The 21,044-nt window shown below is 33.5% G+C and overlaps 1 protein-coding gene across 24 annotated transcripts in view; it reads left to right on the top strand.

The window, feature by feature from the left end:
• Nucleotides 1-21,044, top strand: part of BAZ2B (bromodomain adjacent to zinc finger domain 2B) — a 496,810-nt gene that overhangs the window by 436,186 nt on the left and 39,580 nt on the right. For all 24 annotated transcript variants that reach the window (XM_077153953.1, XM_077153960.1, XM_077153959.1 and 21 more), the window contains 5 exons: nt 8,168-8,308; nt 10,773-11,027; nt 12,955-13,169; nt 14,723-14,797; nt 15,588-15,831. In XM_077153953.1, the coding sequence (XP_077010068.1) occupies nt 8,168-8,308; nt 10,773-11,027; nt 12,955-13,169; nt 14,723-14,797; nt 15,588-15,831 (930 nt within the window). The remainder of the gene's footprint in view (nt 1-8,167; nt 8,309-10,772; nt 11,028-12,954; nt 13,170-14,722; nt 14,798-15,587; nt 15,832-21,044) is intronic.

The following is a 21,044-nucleotide window of genomic DNA, read 5'->3' as shown; positions in this document are numbered from 1 at the left end:
ACCAATTTAAAAATTAAGGCAATAAGAAAATAATATACAAATTCAGGTATAGTTTCTTAAATTCTTAATATTAACCACTAAAATACCATCTGGTCAGTTGTCAAAACTGAGAGTGTTCTCAAAATATCAAGTAGAAACTTATTACATATATCAGTGTTGCTATGGTAATGAGCTATGCTACTAAACATTTTCCTGATTTCAGGAAAATATAAAGGTACAGATGTTTTTCCAATTAACATATGAAAATCTTAACCACCTAAAATGGATATTTTAGTTAGTTTATCTATAGGCATATTTAAATAAAATATCTAAATAATCATTGTAAAGTCTGTTTTTACAACATTTCATAAACCAATTTAAAATTAAAGTAATGTGGGGTACAAGGTAGTTCAATGGTAGAATTCTTGCCTGCCATCCAGGAGACACGGGTCTGATTCCCAGTCCATGTACTTTCAAAAAAACAAACAAACAAGCAGAGCAAACAAATGAACAAATAAAAATTCAGCAAAATGATGCTGCAATAATGGGATACTCATGGAAAAATAATGAAATGTGATCCCACCATACAGCATACCAAAAAAAAGCAAGGAAGAAAAAAAATCTACAGATATGAGTTTCTTAAATTCTAAATATTAAATGCTATCTTAAATACTATTTGATTAACTGTCAAAACTGTATGTTCTCAAGATATCAAGTAGAAAGTTATTACAAAAGATCAATTTTGCTATAGTAGTGACCTATATTATTTAACATTTGAAATTTTTAAATTTATCTAGATAAATTAGATAAATTCTAATTTACTATAGCTGCCTATATATATATTTTTTACTGTTTTTGTTGTTGTTGTTATTGTAAAATATAACGTATATGTACAAAGCAAAGAAGGGAAAAAGCAATAATTTTCAAGGCACACTTCAACAAGAAGCTACAAAACAGATCCCAGAGATTGTCATGGGCTACTACTCTCTCATATCAGATTTTTCTTTTAGCTGCTCCAAAATGCTAGAGGTTTTATCAGAGTCATAATAATGAAATCATACAGTATTTGTCCTTTTGTATCTGACATTTCACTCAGCATTATGTCCTCAAGGTTCATCCACGTTGTCATATGTTTTCGGACCTCATTTCATCTAACTGCTGCATAATATTCCATTGCACATATATGCCACTTTTTGATTATCCCTTCATCTGTTGATGGGCATTTGAATTGTTTCCATCTCTTGGCTATTGTGAATAGTGCCTCTGTGGATATCAGTATGCAAATGTCTGTTCATGTCACTGCCCTCAGCTCTTCTGTATATACACCGAGTATTGGTATTGCCAGGTCTGAGGGCACTCAATATTTAGTTTTCTAGGAACTCACCAAACTGACTTCCACAGCGGCTGAACCATTATACATTCCCACCAACAGTGAATAAGTGTGCCAATTTCTCCACATCCTCTCCAACATTTGTGGTTTCCTGTTTGTTTAATAGCAGCCATTCTTATAGGTGTGAGGAGATATCTCATTGTCCTCTTAATTTACATCTCCCCTATAGCCAATGAACAACTCTTCATATACTTTTTAGCCATCTGTGTTTGCTCTTCAGAAAAGTTTCTATTCATATTCCCTGACCATTTTATAATTGGGTTGTTTGTTCTGTTGTTGTTGAGCTGAATAATTTCTTTATGTTCACAGGATATCAAGCCTTTATCTGATGTGTGGTTTCCAAATATTTTCTCCCTTTGAATTGACTGCCTCTTCACCTTTTTAACAATGTCCCTTGAGACACAGAAGCTCTTGATCATAAGGAGTTCCCATTTGTCTACTTTTTCTTTCTCTGCTTGTGCTTTAGGTATAAAGTTTTAGAAGCAACCTCCTATTACTAGATCTTGAAGATGTTTCCCCAAAAAACATTTTCTTATAGAAGTTTTATGGTACTGGCTCTTACACTTAGGCCTTTAATCCATTTTGAATTAATAGGGTGTAAGGTAGGGGTCCTCTTTTATTCTTTTGGCTATCGAAATCCAGCTCTCCCATACCCATTTATTGAAAAGAGTATTTTGTCCCAGTTCAGTGGATTTGAGGGCCTTGTTGAAGATCAGAGGTCCATAAATCTGGATGGTCAATCTCTGCACTCTCAATTCCATCCCATTGGTCAATTCTATCTTTGTGCCAGTACTATGCTATTTTGACTACTGTGACATTATAGTAAGCTTTAAAGTCAGGAAGTGATAGTCCTCCCACTTTGCTCTTCGTTTTTGTTTTTATTGTTTTTTTTTTTTTTTTCTTTTTACATGGGCAGGCACCCGGAATTGAACCTGGGTCTCTGGCATGGCAGGCGAGAATTCTGCCACTGAGCCACCATTGCATCGGCCTTTGTTCTTCTTTTTTAGGAAAACTTTATCTATTCAGAGTCTCTTTCCCTTCCCATATAAATTTGATAACCAGCTTTTCCAAGTCTTCAAAAAAAGTCTTGTTGGGTTTTTGATTCGTATTGCACTGAATCTGTAGATCAGTTTGGGTAGAATTGACATCTTAATGACATTCAACCTTCCTATCCATAAGCATGGAATGTCTTTCCATCTATTTAGGTCATTTTTATTTCTTTTAGCAATTTTTTGTAATTTTCTGTGTATAAGTCCTTGACATCCCTGGTTAGGCTTATTCCTAGATACCTGATTCTTCCAGTTGCTATTTTGAATGGAATTTTTTCCCTAATTGTCACATCAGATAGGTCATTGCTTGTGTATAGAAATATTACTGATTTTTGTACATTAATCTTACATCACACCACTTTGCTGAATTTATTAGCTCAAGTAGCTTTGTCGTAGATTTCCCAGGGCTCCCTAAGTATAAGATTATGTCATCTGCAAATAATGAAAGTTTACTTCCTCCTTTCCTGTTTCGATGCTTTTATTTCTTTCTCCTTTCTAATCGCTCCAGCTAAGACTTCTAAATAGAAGTGTTGAATAATAGTGGTGACCATGGGTGAATGCTTTCAGTTTCTCACTATTAAGGATGATGCTGGCTATGGGTTTTTCACATATGCCCTTTATGATATTGAGCAAGTTTCCTTTAATTCCTAACTTTTGAAGTGTTTTTATCAGGAGATGATGCTGGATTTTGTCAAATGCTTTTTCAGCATCAACTGATAGGATCATGTGATTTTTTTCCCTTTCGATTTGTTAATGTGTTGTGTTACATTAATTGAGTTTCTTATGTTGAACCACCCTTGCATTCCTGGTGTGAATCCCACTTGGTCTTGATGTATAATTCTTTTAATGTGGCGTTGGATTCAATTTGCTAGTGTTTTGTTAAGAATTTTCAAATCTGTGTTCATTAGGAAGATTGGTCTGTAGTTTTCTTTTCTTGTATTGCCTTTATCAGAGTTTGGTATTAGGGTGATGTTAGCTTCATAAAATGAGTTTTAAAAACTCATAAAATTTTTCCTCAATTTTTTTGGAAGAGTTTGAGCAGGATTGGTGTTATTTATTTGTGAAATGTTTGATAAAATTCCCCTATAAAGCTGTCTGGTCCTGGGCTTTTCTTTGTTGGGAGATTTTTAATGACTAATTGAATCTCTTTACTTGTAACTGATATGTTGAGCTCTTGTATTTCATCTTGGAGTCAGTAGAGGTAATTCATATGTTTCTAGGAATTTGTCTATTTCATCTAAGTTGTTTAGTTTCTCAGCATATAGTTGTTCATACAATTCTTTGATGGTTTTTAACATTTCTTCATGATCTGTGGTAACGACCCCTCTCTCATTTCTGATGTTTGTGTCCTCTCTCCTTTTTTCTTTGTTAGTCTAGCTAGGGGTCCATCAGTTTTATTGATTTTCTCAAAGAAGCAACTTCTGGTTTTGTTGATTCTTTCTATTGTTTTATTGTTCTCTGGTTTGTTTATTTCTGCTTTAATCTTTATTGTTTCTCTTTTATTTGCTTTGGGGTTAGTGTGCTGTTTTTTCTCCAGATTCTTCAGGTGAGCAATTAAATCCTCAAGTTTGCTCCTTCTTTTTTAATATAGGCATTTAGGGCAATATTGTGCCTTTGCCACATCCATAAGTTTTGATATGTTGTATTCCCATTATAATTTGTCTCCAGATATTTGCCAATTTCTCTAGCAATTTCTTTCTTGACCTACTGATAATTTAAGAGTATGTTGTTTTATCTCCATGTATTTGTGAAAGCTGTGGGTCTTTGATGATTATTAATTTCCAGCTCTATTCCATTATTATCAGAGAAAGTGCTTTGGATAATTTCAATCTTATTAAATTTATATAGACTCAGTTTGAGTTCCAGCTCATGATCTATCCTGGAGAACATTCCATGCACAGTCAAAGAAGAATGTATATCCTGGTGTTTTGGAGTGTAATAATCTATATATGTCTATTAGATCTAGTTCATTTATCCCATTGTTTAGGTTCTCTGTTTCCTTTTTAATACCATCTGGTTGTTCTATCTATAGTGAAGAGTAGTGTATTAAAGTCTCTTACTGTTGATATGTCTACAGCTCCCTTCAGTTTTTCCAATGTGTGTCTCATGTGCTTTGGAGCTCCTTGATTGAGAGCATACACATTTATGATTGTAATTTTTTTCTTGGTGAATTGTCCCTTTTATTAACATGTAGTGCCCATCTTCATCTCTTGTAGTGTCTTTACATTTAAAGTCTCTTTTGTCTAATATCAGTACAGCTGCCCCTGCTTTCTTTTGGTTTCTTCTTGCATAGAGGAATTTTTTCTGTCCTTTCACTTTCAGTCTAACTGTGCCCTTGAGTCTAAGATACATCTCTTGTTAACAGCGTATAGATGGATTTTGTTTTTTAATCCATTCTGCCAGTCTTTATCTCTTAATTGGTGAGTTTAGTCCATTAACATTCAAAGTAATTACTATAAAAGTGGTTCCTGACTCCACCATCTTGTCCTTTAGCTTTTATTTGTCATATCTGTATGTTATTTCCTTCTCTCTCTTTTTTCCTTTAAATTACTATTACTCATATTCTTCAATTCTGTGCCCTCCTCCAGACCTCCTTTTCCTATCTTTTTTTTTTTTCAGCTGACAGGACTCCCTTTAGTATTTCTTATAGAAAGGTCTCTCATTGACTAGTTCTCTCCATCTTTCGTTGTCTGCAAAACCTTGGTTTTGAAGGATAACTTACTTGACTGATTAAAGAATTCTTGACTGAAAGCCTTTCCCATTTAGGATCTTAAATATATATTACCACTACCTTCTTGTTTCCATGGTGTCTGTTGAGTAATTTGAAGTCAATCTTATGTGTTTTCCCTTGTATGTAGTAGATTGCTTTTCTCGTGCTGCTTTCAGGACTTTCTGTTTCTCTTCAACACCTGACAGTTTGATTCTTGTGTGTCTTGGAGTAGGCCTGTTTGGATTTATTCTATTTGGAGTTTGTTAGCCCCCTTTGATTTGTATATTTATATCTTTTATAAGGGTTGGGATGTTTTCCCCAATTATATCTTCAACTAAATTTCCCAACCCTTTTCTCTTCTCCTTCTGTGATGCCAGATATGAAATGTTTGATTGGCAAGTTGATTTCCTACACTCTTCTAAAGTTTTGTATTTACTTGGTTTTTGCTAAAGATTTCCTTATGGTTTGTTGGTTATTTTCTGTCAAATCATGGTCCAGATCTCATATAAGGGATACAGTTCAACTTAAGTGTCTATTAGAATCCTGGCCAGGATGCACAGGTACTTCATGTGCATCCCGGACAATGTGCAGCCAATGGCAGAATGGCTGCCCACCACATGGGAGACCCAGTGTTGACTCTCAGCCCATGCACCCCTTCAAAAAGAAAGATAATAAAATAAAATAAGAATATAATAAAAATATTAAAAAACAACAAGAACAACAACAACAAAACACACCTGAACAGTAGTAGGTCCAGAATCAAAAGGAGACACCCTAAGATCTAGTAGGAATGAAGTCAGACTGGTGCCCACCAAAGGGAGAGAACATTTAAAATAAAAAAATAAAAATAAGTGATTTAGAATAATACAAATAATATAGAAAATATATAAACAATAAAACAAAAATATAAACTACACAAATGAAAAATAGTGAAAAATTATACACTAATAAAATGTATAGAAAGAATATATTTTAAAAGGAGGGACTAAAAAAAAGAATATGAAGAAAAAATAAAAATAATTAATAAAAACCCTGGCAGATAGGGAGTTTGTTTCTCTATATCCTTACCATCCCATTGAATGGCTACAAGAAAGAGATGGCTAGCATGGGGAAAAGAGCACCAAGATAAGATTTGCTTCCTTTTTCCTTTCCCTTTTCATTCTCTTGACCATTCAACTATAGGCTATTCTTGCACTGAAAAATAAAAATGGAAGAAGTGGAAGAGGATTTTAGGAAATCATCCTTCATCTCCTCTTCCTTCATGTTTTGATACCTCCTACCTTACCAGTGTTAATGGAGATGAAGACAAGTGGGTGAGGAAGACACCAAGGTGTTCTGATACAGTATTTTCCCACCCATATTTCTTTTCTTTTCTCCCACCACCAAGACAAGATAGGAAGTCAGTTAACTCTCTACCTCACCACCATTACTACTTTCCCCTTCTGCAAATGTCTTCCCCAGCTTATCACAACCACACCTAAGACTTAAGGAAAAAAGAAAAAAAAAAAAGAAGAAACCTGATCCCCACTGGCTGCTACTATTATAAAAAGGGGCAAAACTATTCCTTATATCCTGAGTTTTTCTAGTTTTACCTCCTACCTCATACCAGAGATGAATTGACATACAACGTGGATATAATAGTAAACAGATTCATGCAACCAGTTGTTGAATTCATCTTACAAATTTAAGGTACCATGGGGACTGTGAGAGATAGAATAAAATTATGCTTCCTGTCCTGAAAAATTGACAATATAATTAGGATAGAATGAGTGTAGGATTTGAGCCAAATTAACAAATATAGTACAGAAAGCAATAAGCTATATTCAAATTCTAAGTAAAGGGTATAAGAACTAAGAGAAATTGGTAAGAAGGAGTAGGTGGTATTGTTTGATGAGGACTTAGTTATATAATGATCTTCCTGATTGAAGTTAATCAGTATAGGAGGTACAGAAACGAGATGTTTATCGAGAATAGCAAATACTTTGACCAACTCTATATAGAACCTAATATTAAAAAAAAAAAATTAGATTGGTAAAGAATAGAGTCCTGACTTCAAAATAAAGACTTAAACCTTATTTTGATACAAAAATTGAAAGGTATATAATCAAGGAAGAGACATGATCAGATCTAGCTAGGCCTTACAAAAATAAACTCATTAGCAATGTATAGGATGTGTGAAATAGTAGTAGCTTTGAATGACCTGATAATTCTACGGTTATTTTCTTTAGATAAGTAAGAATTACATTTGAATGACCATAACATAATAGTGCTGATTTTTAAACAGAAATTCCCTAATTTTCTTTTCTGACAGAATGCTGTCTCCTATAATAACAATATGGTTATTTCCATATTGTTGCCATTATCCAAAACTGTTTTTGAATGCTTTAGGAATTGCCCTTAAAACTCATTTTAAATTCTCTTAAGTGTTGCTTATGGTAGTAAATAATATTTTTATTTCATCCCAGCTGCTGTCTGCTATTAGCTATTAGGCTGTCTAATTCCCTTTGAAAGAAGTGCTTTTGCAAAATTCAAACATGTTGCTTCCACTTTCCTGCTTTATAACTGCCTTCTGTCATGATACCACCAAAAAATTTCTGTAAATATTAGTATTTTATAAATATGTAGTTGCTTATGTGCATTTTATATGCCTCCTTTTATTAATAAATATTTTATTTTCATGTTATAAACCTTGGGGAAAAAAAAAAACAAAAAATATTTTAAAGATAAAAATAAAAATTAACCTGGGAAAGGTCTGATAAATTTCAAATAATGAAATAATCTAAGTTGAATCTAATATTGGTATTACATTTATAAAGTCATAAGATCAGTTTGAAATTCAAAGGGTAAAAATACTTAAAAATAAGATAAGTAATTGCTTCTACATAATTTACCAGGTTTGTTCCTAACCTCCTAGGAGAAAAGTCTGTACTTCTGTTCATGGAAATAGTAACACTTTGATCACTTTTTAAATTTTAACTTCAGGTTTTCACCCACACATAATGATTAATGAGAATATGTGGACATGGTTTTCTTTTTAAGGAAAAAGAACGCTTGAAGCAAGAAAAACGTGATGAGAAAAGATTAAATAAAGAACGTAAACTAGAGCAACGAAGATTAGAATTAGAAATGGCAAAGGAACTAAAGAAGCCTAATGAAGACATGTGCTTGGCAGACCAAAAGGTAATTTATATATGATGTAAATCAATTCATTAAAAAATTTTTATTTTTCCTTAGTTCCCCCCGATGTCTTTGCCAGAGCTGACATTATGAAAATCTTTCATTTTAAACTAAAGCAGCAGATTTCCAAATCTAAGTCAGTTTGCCTCTTCTGGATAGCCACCAGCCAACCTCTCTAGAGTACCTGTACTGACAATAGCAGTTCTTAATATATAAATGGAGCACTGACAAACCCTTTTTATGTAAATAAAAATACTACAGAAATTTACAAAGAAGAATTATAGAAGCAGATAGGAGTTCCATGTTTCATTTGGTCCTTCGCAGGCCTTCGATCACTGAAAGATCTAACTCCAGTCCACCCCATGCTTTAAACATATTTAATTAATTGTGATTTATAATCTATAACCTCTTTCAGTATTTGAAGTCTCTACCCTTTATTGAGCATGCATACTCCTTGCCAGGCACTATGCTAAGTACCTCATATGGATTATCTCATTTAATTTTGACCATAGCCACAATTCTGTGGAGTTAGTATTCCCATTTACAGATGAGAAACTGAGACACAAAAGGTAAAGGAACTTGTTCTAAATTACACAACTTATAAGTGGCTCATTGGAGTCAAGCTCTAGTTGTTAGATTTCAGTGCCCATAAAGTTTATCATCCTGAAAGTCAAGAAATTGTGTCCAACTTAAGTACCTCTTGTGTGTTTTCTTTCCCATGGTGCTTCACAGACATGAAATATTGCTAAAACACATAAAAGTAGAAATTCATAAAAATGAGAATAATTTTGTCAAATGGCATGATCTTGAATAAATATGCTTTTGAGTAAGAATCAATTATGTTTTGACTATAGTTAAAAAGATGTTACTTTTCTACGATGCAGTGGTTGAATGCTTGCCTTCCATGCAGGAGACTCAGGTTTGATTCCTGAACCATGTACCTAAAAAAAAAAAAAAAAAGTTTTAATTATAGAAAAATACATTACTGGTGCATTTCATGTCTATAATACTGCCCCAATTATGTATTATTAGTATGCTTGGTATAATATATTACATAGGCATCCATATTTACTGATATTCCATATTCATCTGGGCCATGTTCATCCATGGTATAATGATTGTCCCTTTTCTAAAGTGCTTAAAGCAAACTTTTAATGCCCTAATAGGACTGAATTATATAAACATACTATTTATTTACTTAACATCAGTAGATTTAAAGAAAAATGAAAATATACTTACTGGTTTTAGTCATTTATAAATTTAAAATTTCCTATACACCGACTAGATATGTAGTTAATATATTTAAAAAGCACATAATGAACAAGTTTTTTAAAAATCCTAAATGAGATTTATTTTCTGGCATCTTTTCTTCTCAATGTGCATTATATCAAGTATTTAAGTCCATTTTAAGACATTTTGTAGTTTGTTGTATAAATTATCTTAGAATTATGTAGAAATTCATGTGTTTGATGTAGTTCAAGGCAAAAAAACTTAAAATTAACTGGTTTTCAAATGTAACAAGAAATTTGTATGGTATTAGGTATTATCCATAGTTCTGTGTTTCCACAATAGTATTAGTTGAAAAAAGCTTTAGTTAGTTATTTCAGTAAGTACAGGGTTGAGGACATTTTTGAAGAAGGACCTATTCAGAATAACAGAAATATTTATAGTCACTTTTTTTTCCATTTAAAATTTAAAGTAGTTTTGTTGTGTCCTATCCATGGATAAAATATTTTAATTTTAGATAACCTATTTATTGAATTTTTTAAATGTCCATAACAAACTAATACTATAGTTTAGTCATTAAAATGTTAATATGTAAACTTATTTGAGAAATAGCAACATAGGCAGCTTTCTAATCCTTAAGATTAAAAATCAGTACTGATATTTTACTAGATATAGGGAAGCCAAGACTGTGGGTTTCATTGGAACTGGGTTCGTTTGCAGAGTCATGGGTTCTGGTTATATGGACCTAGTCATTTATCCACGGATGCTGCCATTCTCTCCAACTCTACAGCCCTCAGATACATGCTGTTAGTTTCTGTGCTAGCAAACAGTGTGAATAGTGAATTAGTGTTCACCATTAGGAGAAAGCAGTGCACATTCCCTTTTCAGTATGTCCATGTAAACTACCTTTGAAATGTCTATTTCAAAATATATGTTTATTTTTGCTTCAGTTATAATATCCTTGTTTTATCAATATATATTAGTTAAAATTAGTGTTCTCTTTTGCAGAAATCTAAGTTCATTTTTAATACATCCAAAATTTATAGAGTGTTTACTTGTGTTCAAGACCACAAAGGTTGCAGAAATGCCCCAATTTGTTTACCATCCAGAAGGAAAGCCACTGGTACAATATAAAAGAAAGAAAGCCACTTATTTTATTTCATAAGATGCAAAAAACATTGTTTTTGAAGCTTTTTTAATTGATTATTTTATTTATATGTTTATTTTATTTGATGTCCAGCCTTTGCCAGAGTTGCCTCGTATTCCAGGACTTGTTATTTCTGGAAGTACGTTTTCAGACTGTCTCATGGTGGTGCAGTTCTTACGAAACTTTGGTAAAGTTTTGGGCTTTGATGTGAATACTGATGTTCCAAACCTGAGTGTTCTTCAAGAAGGATTGCTAAATATAGGGGACAGCATGGGTGAAGTTCAAGACTTGCTTGTGAGACTCCTGTCAGCTGCTGTATGTGATCCAGGTCTAATAACAGGATGTAAGGTAAAAAAAAAAAAAAAAAAGGTTTTGTTTATTTTTTTTTTAGAAAAAAAGCCCATAGTTCTTACTGTCAGTGCATTGATAGCTATCTTAACAGAAGATTGTATAATCTGATCCAATTTTTTCCACATAATGTCTTGTAAAGTTAAATGTTGATTTGCTTCATCTTATACTTGGTATAAACCTCAAACATTTGGTGTATTCACTGACCAATGGGGAAACAGAAGTGTAACAAATAAGGTATCAGTGGCTGAGAGTATACAGAGTCAAGAGGCTACTCTGGAGGTTGCCCTAATGCAAGCTTCAGTTAGACATTGCTACCTATCATAACTTGCCAAACCCCAACCAAAACCATTCCAGCCAATCCTAAGGAATACATTCTAGGGCAATATATAAGATTCTACAAAGGTTCCATGCATTCGGGTAACTTTCCAGAAACCTACAACCTCCAGATAGCTCCCTGGACCATATAAGTCCTGAAACCTAGAGGGCCCAGCCTCTCCAGAACATCAGCTAGTCCCATCTCCCTACCCCATTTTATTTATCCCCTTCCAACGTGAAAGAGTTAAAATGGCCATAGCCCAAATACCCCTAAAAAGTGGGATAGAAAGATCAAAGATAATGGTGAAGTTACATAGAGAAGGTAAGGTTTTAACAAAACGAATATGATTGCTGAATCATTAAATTGATACTTCTTTTCATCTCCAGCATCTCAGAGCCGCTAGAAGTAAGAACCTAAATTTGTGGAATTGAAATCTATTCTACCACTTATTGTTGTGCTGTACTTTATAATTTATTGCTTTTTTTTGTATATGTGTTATTTTTTCACACAAAAAAAGTCAAATGTGATAATAAAAAATATTTATTCTTTCTAGCCTCCTATGTTCTGGAGCAGCTAGAAGGAAAAATCTGTTATGATGGTATGGTAGCCCATGACAAACTCTGAGATCTGTCCTATAACTACTTGTTGAAGAGTGCTTTAAAAACTGTTACTTTTTTCTTTCTTTGCTTTGTATATATGTTATATTATACCATTTTAAAAGTTAAAAGAATAAAGAAAAAGCCATGTAAGTGTTTAAAATGTCCTGGATAGAATTAAAGTTTTAGTATTAAAAGAAAAAACTGATGTATAATGCCTAAGTAATGTGAACCATTCCCAAGTTATTCTTTTTTTTCTCTGACTTTAGAATATACCAAATTGGTTTGAGGAAATACTCAAGTAGCCAAGTAGTATTCAGCAAAACTAGAGAATTATTAATTCATAAAGCTTTAAGAACTTGTGGGTGCTTTCTGAAATTATACTTTGTTCTCTCTAAATCAGTGTGAATAACTGAGACTAATCAAAGCCTACTTACAGAATAACACATTATATTCTGTGGATACTCAGGTTCAAATTTATCTTAATTCCAATTAAGATTCACATTCAGTCATCCTTGTTCTAGATAATATTGTAGAGAGAGAAGCTTCCAAATGTACCTGTCAGTTTTTCCTTCATCTCCCCATTCATTCAGTGTATCAGACAATAAAATGTATAAAACCAGAAAACACAGCAATAATAGAGCTTTTGAACCTCCCGCTCCGTGCCACTACAGATAGAATATTTAGATAAAGCCAGGAAAGATCTTGGGATAGTTTCTGTAGTGAGAGATGATCTTATAGATAATTTGTAACTTGTACTACATATGAATATACTTACTTCTATCTTTGCCTGACCTTTAACCAAGAATTTGAAAAGGGAACAGAAATATAATAGTAGTTGAATACTTGTCTATTATCTGTTGCCTATTTTGATCTCCACTTCATAAATAAAAGCTTAATAAAACCATTGTCAGTAATATCTGGACCATGTAATGCCAGTATTTTTTAATCTTGTTATTTTTATGTTATTAATGGTTGTGATCAAAACTGATAAAAATGTTAAATTTTCTAGGCCAAAACAGCCCTTGGAGAGCATTTGCTGAATGTTGGTGTGAATCGAGACAATGTTTCTGAGATTTTGCAGATATTTATGGAAGCCCACTGTGGACAAACTGAGCTTACTCAAAGCCTGAAAACCAAAGCTTTTCAAGCTCACACTCCAGCACAAAAAGCTTCAGTCCTGGCTTTCCTGATCAATGAACTGGCATGCAGCAAGAGTGTGGTGAGGTAAGTCTTCCCTGGTAACTTTTTTTCTATTTGTATTTGTCTAATCATAAAGGTAATACAAATTGCTTAGAATATGTGGGTGGTACAAACTAACATAAACAGAAAATTAAAATTACGCTTAATCTCACTATTCATAAATGACCACTATTAATATTTTAATGTATTATTTGTAGTTTTTTTAAAGAATAGATTTGGATCATACCATATATAGTCCTTATAATTAATAATTTTGTTAATTTTTATATACTAGAAATTTTTATTATTTTTCCTGATATGGTACCAGAATTTAGCACCATCACAAGAATTCAGAATTTTTCTTTCCTTAACCACTTTTGAGAACAGATTAATCCCTGATTTTCCCTAGAACCATTCATAAAATTATCAAGACACTTTTTATTTTACACTGTTCTATCACAATCTTAGATTATTGGTATATCAATGTGTTAATTGGCACTTTTTTTAAAAGTACTTACTTAAGATTCAGAATTGGTCCTCTACTCCACTATTTCAAGATTTGGTAAATAAATTCATGTTCACCTTGTTCTTGAAATTCATTATTTTACAGATATTATTATTCTTTCTAGGAAAAGGATGCATCCAAATATTTAGGGCCATGGATTTCTATCACTGCTGGGCATTTTATGTTTTCTGTACATATCTTAGCTATGATACTGTGTTAATATGGTTTTTCATTTGTTTTTAATATTTTTATTGAGAAATATCCACACACATACAGTCCAACCATATTATATAGTCAGTGGCTCACAATATCATCACATAGTTGTGTATTCTTCACCATGATCATTTTTAGAACATTTGCATCACTCCAAAAAAAAAGAAAATAAAAAGAAGAAAAAAGAACTCATACATCCCATACCCTTTACCGCTCCCTCTCATTAACCCACAGTATTTCAGTCTACAGAATTTTCATCCTACTATCAAATTTTTATCCTTCATTTGTTTTTGCAGTTCATTGGAAATCATGCCAAAGTGTGATATTTAAATTTTTTAATGTCATGAAAGAATAATTTTATTAAACATAAGTATAATACAAATGGTAATGCTGAGTAGTACTTATTTTTTTAAAAAAGCAACACATAAATTCAATGTAAAGACTGCATTATAATTTTACCCTAGAAGGAGGGAAACATCCTGTTCAGACATTTATATACATCTTGGATATATATTTCATGCATATATATATATAGATGCATTTATAAAAATATCCACATGAGTTCTGATTTACTGCTATGGTTTTGGATATTATCACATATTAGTTATATGCAAAAAGAAGTTGGAAGTGCTATAATTCTGAGGCAGTTGGGTAGATCTTTTCTTGCTTTAAGCTATAAACCACAATGAATTTCCTAATACTACTAATGTTGTATCCACTGAAGAAATAATTTTTCAACATATATATATGTACATGTATGTCTAAGTATATGGGTATATGTGTATGCACACATATACAATGTCAGTTATATTATTTTTACTTACCAAATTTACTGAAGTGAAATTGAGTTCTGTCTTTCAATGTATTTTTGCATTGGCAGTGAAATTGACAAAAACATTGATTATATGTCAAACTTGAGAAGAGATAAATGGGTGGTAGAAGGTAAACTACGCAAGTAAGTTATGTTTTATTAAAATTAATATACTTTTTCATTCTTGTGCAAGAAAGTAAACTTTATTTGATATAAGAATTAGAAAAGGTAATGCTTAATTCAGATGGGATATGAAATTAATAAGGCTAAGGGCCAGAATTTGCAATGAATATAAGATATAATGAGATTGATTGAACATATATGACTTCAAGCTTGGAAGAAAGTCAGTTTATCTTTTTTCTTTGGAAGAAGTCAAGCAAGCATTTTTTTATGATTTTTGTTTTTATCAGGTGGCTTTGGTCATGAAGATACTCTGTTTGGAATTATTATCTTTTTCTTAATTACTTTCTAATTAATGTTTGCTTTCAAAGAAAGTATACATCGAAACTTATTCAACATTAAAACTTAATTAGTTTCCTGCCAGGAAATGTAATGCTGAAATTACTCAACCTTTGTGTTGAAAGAATAGTTTCTTTGCAAAAATTTAAATTGAAATATACTCGTTCTGATAGTATGGGATTAGGAATTACCACTTGGCCATTGTAAGAATTAATCTTTTGTACTAGAGTTCATTTTTTACTGTGTTCTAGTCCAAAGAAATATCTAGAATAACTCTTGAAAGTTACTTTATTCCATAATTTATGGAAATATATTTCTTAAATTTCCTTAATTCTAGTTTTTATTGTAATTCATTTATTGCTTATCCTGAGAGAAATACAACACAGCATTTTTAGTTAAAATTCTAATATTCTTTTTAAAAAGTATAAAAGGAAACATTTTCTTTCATAACGATGATTTTTTGTCATCTTTAAAGGCTCAGAATCATTCATGCTAAGAAAACAGGCAGAAGAGACACTTCAGGTGGCACTGATCTTGGAGAAGAACAACATCCATTGGGCACACCCACTCCAGGGCGCAAGCGAAGAAGGAAGGGAGGAGAGAGTGATTATGATGATGATGATGATGATGATAGTGATGACCAAGCTGATGAAGATGATGAGGATGAAGAAGATAAAGAAGACAAAAAAGGAAGAAAGACTGATATGTGTGAAGATGAGGTAATCAAACCGTATTAAAAAATAATGCAGAATTTAGAATCAATTTCATTTTGGCAACTACTTGCCTCTGTTCTTTCATCTGAAAAATGAACATTTTAATAGCCACTTTTAAAGGTTTTATTTTTTGTATGCTGTGTGGTAAGATCACATTTCATTCTTTTTCCAAGTGAATATTCCCTTATTGCAGCACCATCTGCTGATTTTTTTTTTGGGGGGGGGGCGGGGGGCAGGGAAGAGGGGTGTTTAGTGCACAGACTGGGAATCAAACCTAGATCTCCCACGTGGCAGGTGAGAATTCTACCACTGAACTACCATTTCACTCCCCCCATAAAGATTTTTGTAATAGTTAATGTTGAATAGAATGTATAAACATAGAAGCCACTTACATTTAATAGGGCAGTTATTCTTTTCTTTCTGTATAATTTCTTGAGAATTCTTCAGAGAACTATGTAAATTTTTAATTTCAGGTGTTCTCCTTTTCATTGTATTAACATACTATCTTATGTTTGTACAACACTGCTTGCTTTTAAAAGTGGTCAGCTTTAATGAAACTGATGTATTTCTCGTACAGCACTTATCAGTCTCCAATTCTAGGCACCTGTTTTTTGTTGTTTTTTTTTTTACATAAAGTCTATTTTATCTGATATTAATATAGCTACCCCTACTCTCTTTGGTTACTGCTTACAGGTTTATATTTTTCATCCTTTCACTTTCAGTATACTCATGTCTTTGGATTTGAAATGAGTCTCTATATGCTGTAGATAGCATATAGTTGGGTCTTACTTTTTTATCCATTCTGCAAATCCCTGCCTTTTGATTTCAGAGTTTAATCCATTTACATTTTTTTAAACGTAAGAAACATTTTATTTTGAGAATTGTAGATTGAGGTACAGTTGTAAGAAATACAGAGAGAGCCTGTATACCCAGTTGCTCCCACCTTAAAAAACTATACTATAATATCACATCTTACAAAACTATAAGATAATATCACAACCAGGAAATTAACATTGATATCATCCATGGACCTTGTGTAGATTTTACATTTTATAAGCACTTATTTGTATGTGTGTTTATTTAATTCTATGAAATATTTTTACAAATGTTTTTACTACTTTTATAATGTGACTGCCAGAAAATTTTAATTCCAAATGTGGCTTACATTATGGTTTTTTTCTATTTGTAGTTTTTTTTTTCAATATCTTTATTGAGATATATGCACATACATAAAATCCAACTTCAGTGGCTCACAGTTTCATCACATAGTTGTGCATTCTTCTCCATGATCATTTTTAGGACACTTGCATCACTCAGGAAAAAGGAAGAAAAAAAAAGCTCTCTCACATCCCATACCCCTTACCCCTCCTTCTCCTTGACTCACAGTATTTCAATCTGCCCAATTTTTACCCTTTATCTCCCCCTCTTATTTATTTATTTTTATCCTTATTTTTTTTTATTCATGTGTCCATACCCTGGATAAAAGAACATTAGACCCAAGGTTTTCACAATCACACGGTCACATTGTAAAAGCTATATAGTTATACAGTCTTCTTCAAGAATCAAGGCTACTGGAACACAGTTCAACAGTTTCAGGTACTTCCCTTTAGCCACTCTAATACACCATAAACTAAAGTGGGGTAACCCTATAATGCATAAGAATAATCTCCTGGATAACCTCTTGACTCTGTTTGAAATCTCTTAGCCATTATAATTCTAGGTACTTTTGATGAAGATGAATAAGGCACTGAAAGTCTCCTTTTAGTTTCCAGTCTCACTGAGAAAGATTTGAAAATAGAAAATATAATTTATTAATGGGTTAGCAGTTTTGATAGAAATTTTTGCAGTATTCTAGGCAGGTGCAGAAGAAAGGTATTTAGACTTTCTAAGGCAAAAACTCCCATAAAGACTTTCTGAACCCATTCGCTGAGGCTTCAGGTTGGGTAGATGTTAACCTAGGGAAATATCTAGGGAATAATGTTTGAGGCAGAGGAAACAAAATACACAAAGGCACAGAGGTATGAACTCTCATGTTTTAAGGGAATTGCAAGTGATTTAGTCCTACTAGGGGGCCTCATACCCAACAGTGATGTTTAACACTTTATGCTTATCAGTTGATAGGAAGCCATTGAAGAAGAGAAGAAAGGGGATGGTATATCAGACTTGATTTTTAGGAGGCTCACTCTGGCAGGTCTGAGGAAGATAGAAATAGATTTGAGTAGGGACAGATCATCAGTGGGTAGATCAGTCAAGAGATATTGTAATACTTAAGGTTGTTACATAAGGAGTCAAACAATAACAGTGGTTTGGATGAAGAAGGAGGAAAGAATTCAATATTTAGGAGAAGGAATAGACAGGACTTATAAATTTACTGTGTGGGTTGGTGCAAAAGTAGGATTGATTCCTAACTCTCTGACTTAGGAGACTACATGCTATTGTTTTTTACATTAACTAAGATAGAGAATTAGGGAGGAGCAGAGTAAATGGGTGATGGGGAGTAGGAAACAAATATTTGAAGACAGGAAATAATGATAGGTTTATTTTGGACATGTTGACTTTGAGGTGCCTGTGCAGAAGTTTAGCAGTCAATCGGATTTAAGTGACTGAAATCCAAAGAAGAGTTTAGTCTTAACCATAAATATAGATCTGGAAATTATTAGCACATAGATGATAGTTTAAAATCATGAGGGTGGATGAGTTTGCACAGGAGTGTCCAAGTCTTTCTTGTTCAAGAAGGAACAATCAGAGAGGTAGGAGATTTCTGTCGTGGGTCAGGGATCCCCAAGACCACCCCAAGTTCTGTGATTGGCTATATGACTCACAAGACTCAGCATATAATCATACTTAAGGCTATAATTTATTACAGCAAAGGGATACAAAACAAAAATCAACAAAAGGAAAAGATATATAGGGTAAAGTCCAGAAAAAAGCAAGCACATACTTCCAAGAGTCCTCTCCCAGTGGAGTCACACAGAATGGGCTTAATTCCCCCAGCAATTACTTGTGGCACGCCATGTGAAATGTTGTCCACAGGGAAACTCATTGAAGACTCTGCACCCAACGTTTTATTGGGGCAACCTCTGCATAGCATGTACCAAAAGTCTAGACACTCAAAAGAAAAGCTGATGTTCAGCATAAACCACATGGCTTACACAAACAGTTTTGGCTCAGTGAGCCAATCTTGTCAAGGTGGCAACCCTCCTGAAATCCAGGTTCCTAAGGCCAATCTTAAAAGCAGGCCTTCCAAAGGGTAGCAGTCAGACCTGCTATGTTAAATCTGCGTTAACACTTGTTCTAGTTTGCTAGCTGCTGGAATGCAATATACCAGAAACGGAATGGCTTTCAAAAGGGGGAATTTAATGAGTTGCTAGTTTACAGTTCTAAGGCCAAGAAAATGTCCCAATTAAAATAAGTCTACAGAAATGTCCAATCTAAGGCATCCATCCAGGGGAAGATACATTGGTTCAAGAAGGCCGAAGAAGTTCAGGGTTTCTTTTTCAAGTGAGAAGGCACATGGCAAACACAGTCAGGGCTTCTCTCTCAGCTGGAAGGTCACAGGGTGAACATGGCATCATCTGCTAGCTTTCTCTCCTGGCTTCCTGTTTCATGAAGCTCCCCTGGAGGCGTTTTTCTTCTTGATCTCCAGAGGTCGCTGGCTGGTGGACTCTGTGGTGTTGCAGCATTCTCTGCTCTCTCTGAATCTCTTTTATTCTTCAAAATGTTTCCTGTTTTATAGGACTCCAGAAACTTATCAAGACCCACCCAAATGGGTGGAGACATGTCGTCACCTAATTCAGTTTAACAACCACTCTTGATTACATCACATCTCCAGGGCGATGATTTAATTACAGTTTCAAACATACAATGCTGAATAGGGATTAGAAGAAACGGCTGCCTTTACAAAATGGGACTAGGATTAAAACATGGCTTTTTTAGGGGACATACATCCTTTCAAACCAGCACAATGCTTTTCTACACAAGTAGTATTAACAAATTAAGAAAACAGTACATTTCAAAAACAAGAGGGTGATAAACAATGTTAAAGTACCAGGGGGTCTAGAACGAAGAGGACTGAGAATATTCATTGGATTTGGCAACATAGGTCATTAGTTACCTAAACCAGTGAGTGCAGTTTTATTGAAAAGGTGAGTGCAGAAGCCAGGTTATAATAGATTGAGAACAGCAGGAAGTATTCTCACTTCTGTTTCAAGAAGAAAGAGATGACTATTTGAAACATTATGTCCCAGAAGAAAGGAGAATAGAGGAGAACAAAGAATCAAGAATTTTTCCGATGCCAAAGACTTGGGATGGTTTTTGGTTGAAGGAACAGATCCAATAAATGAGAGAGGGAAGCTGAAGATTAAAGAGAATAAGTAATGGTATAAGGTCCCAAAGATACTGGAGGGGAATCAACCAAGGCAAAGGAACTTGCCTTGAGTAAGCTAAAGGGAAGAAGTCAAGTTCATAGAAGAATGCATATGTATATGTTGTGTGTGTGTGTGTGTTTAGGGAACAGCTACCACAAGCCGTGGAAATGGACATGTATAAAAGGGAGATAAAGGTTGAAGTTCACTTTCCTACCAGAAAACAATGCTAGAAATACTGCAGAATGGCACTCAAAATAGGAGTATACAGCAAACCATTCCTTCTGCCTTTAATGCTAGGTGTATTCAGCAAAGGAAACCTAGCAAGAACTCTTTCCCTTTCTTAAACCAATTCAGTGCTGCAAGAGAAATAAAGAAAGAAGGATTAGAGGGCTGAATTTTTTTTTTTTTTTTTTTTACTTTTTTTGGGGGGCAGGGGATGTATGGTCCAGGAATTGAATCCCAGTGTGTCCCTCATGGAAGGTGAGTATTCTATCGCTGAACCATCCGGGCACCCCTAACTTTTTTTATTGTGAAAAAAAATAGCATATATACAAAAAAGTTATAAGTTTCCAAAAACATTTTAATACATAGTTATACAACAGATTTTAAGGTTTGGTATGGGCCACAGTTCCACGATTTTTTCATTTTTTCTTCTAACTGCTCCAAGACACTGGAGACCAAAAGAAATAGAATATATTCATTCAGTGCTCATTCATTTGTTAAATCCTATCTTCTCTATTATATTCCTCCTCTTTTTTTTTCTTTTTTGTGCAAAATTAATTATGTGTAAAAAAGCAAGAAATTTAAAAGTGCATTGCAACAATTAGTTGTAGAACAGATTTCAGAGTTTTG

This window comes from Tamandua tetradactyla, chromosome 3 (genome assembly GCF_023851605.1).
Source record: "Tamandua tetradactyla isolate mTamTet1 chromosome 3, mTamTet1.pri, whole genome shotgun sequence".
Classification (NCBI taxonomy): Eukaryota; Metazoa; Chordata; class Mammalia; order Pilosa; family Myrmecophagidae; genus Tamandua; species Tamandua tetradactyla.
The sequence above is the reverse complement of the archived record's forward strand: the minus strand, read 5'-3'. Positions and strand labels throughout refer to the sequence as shown.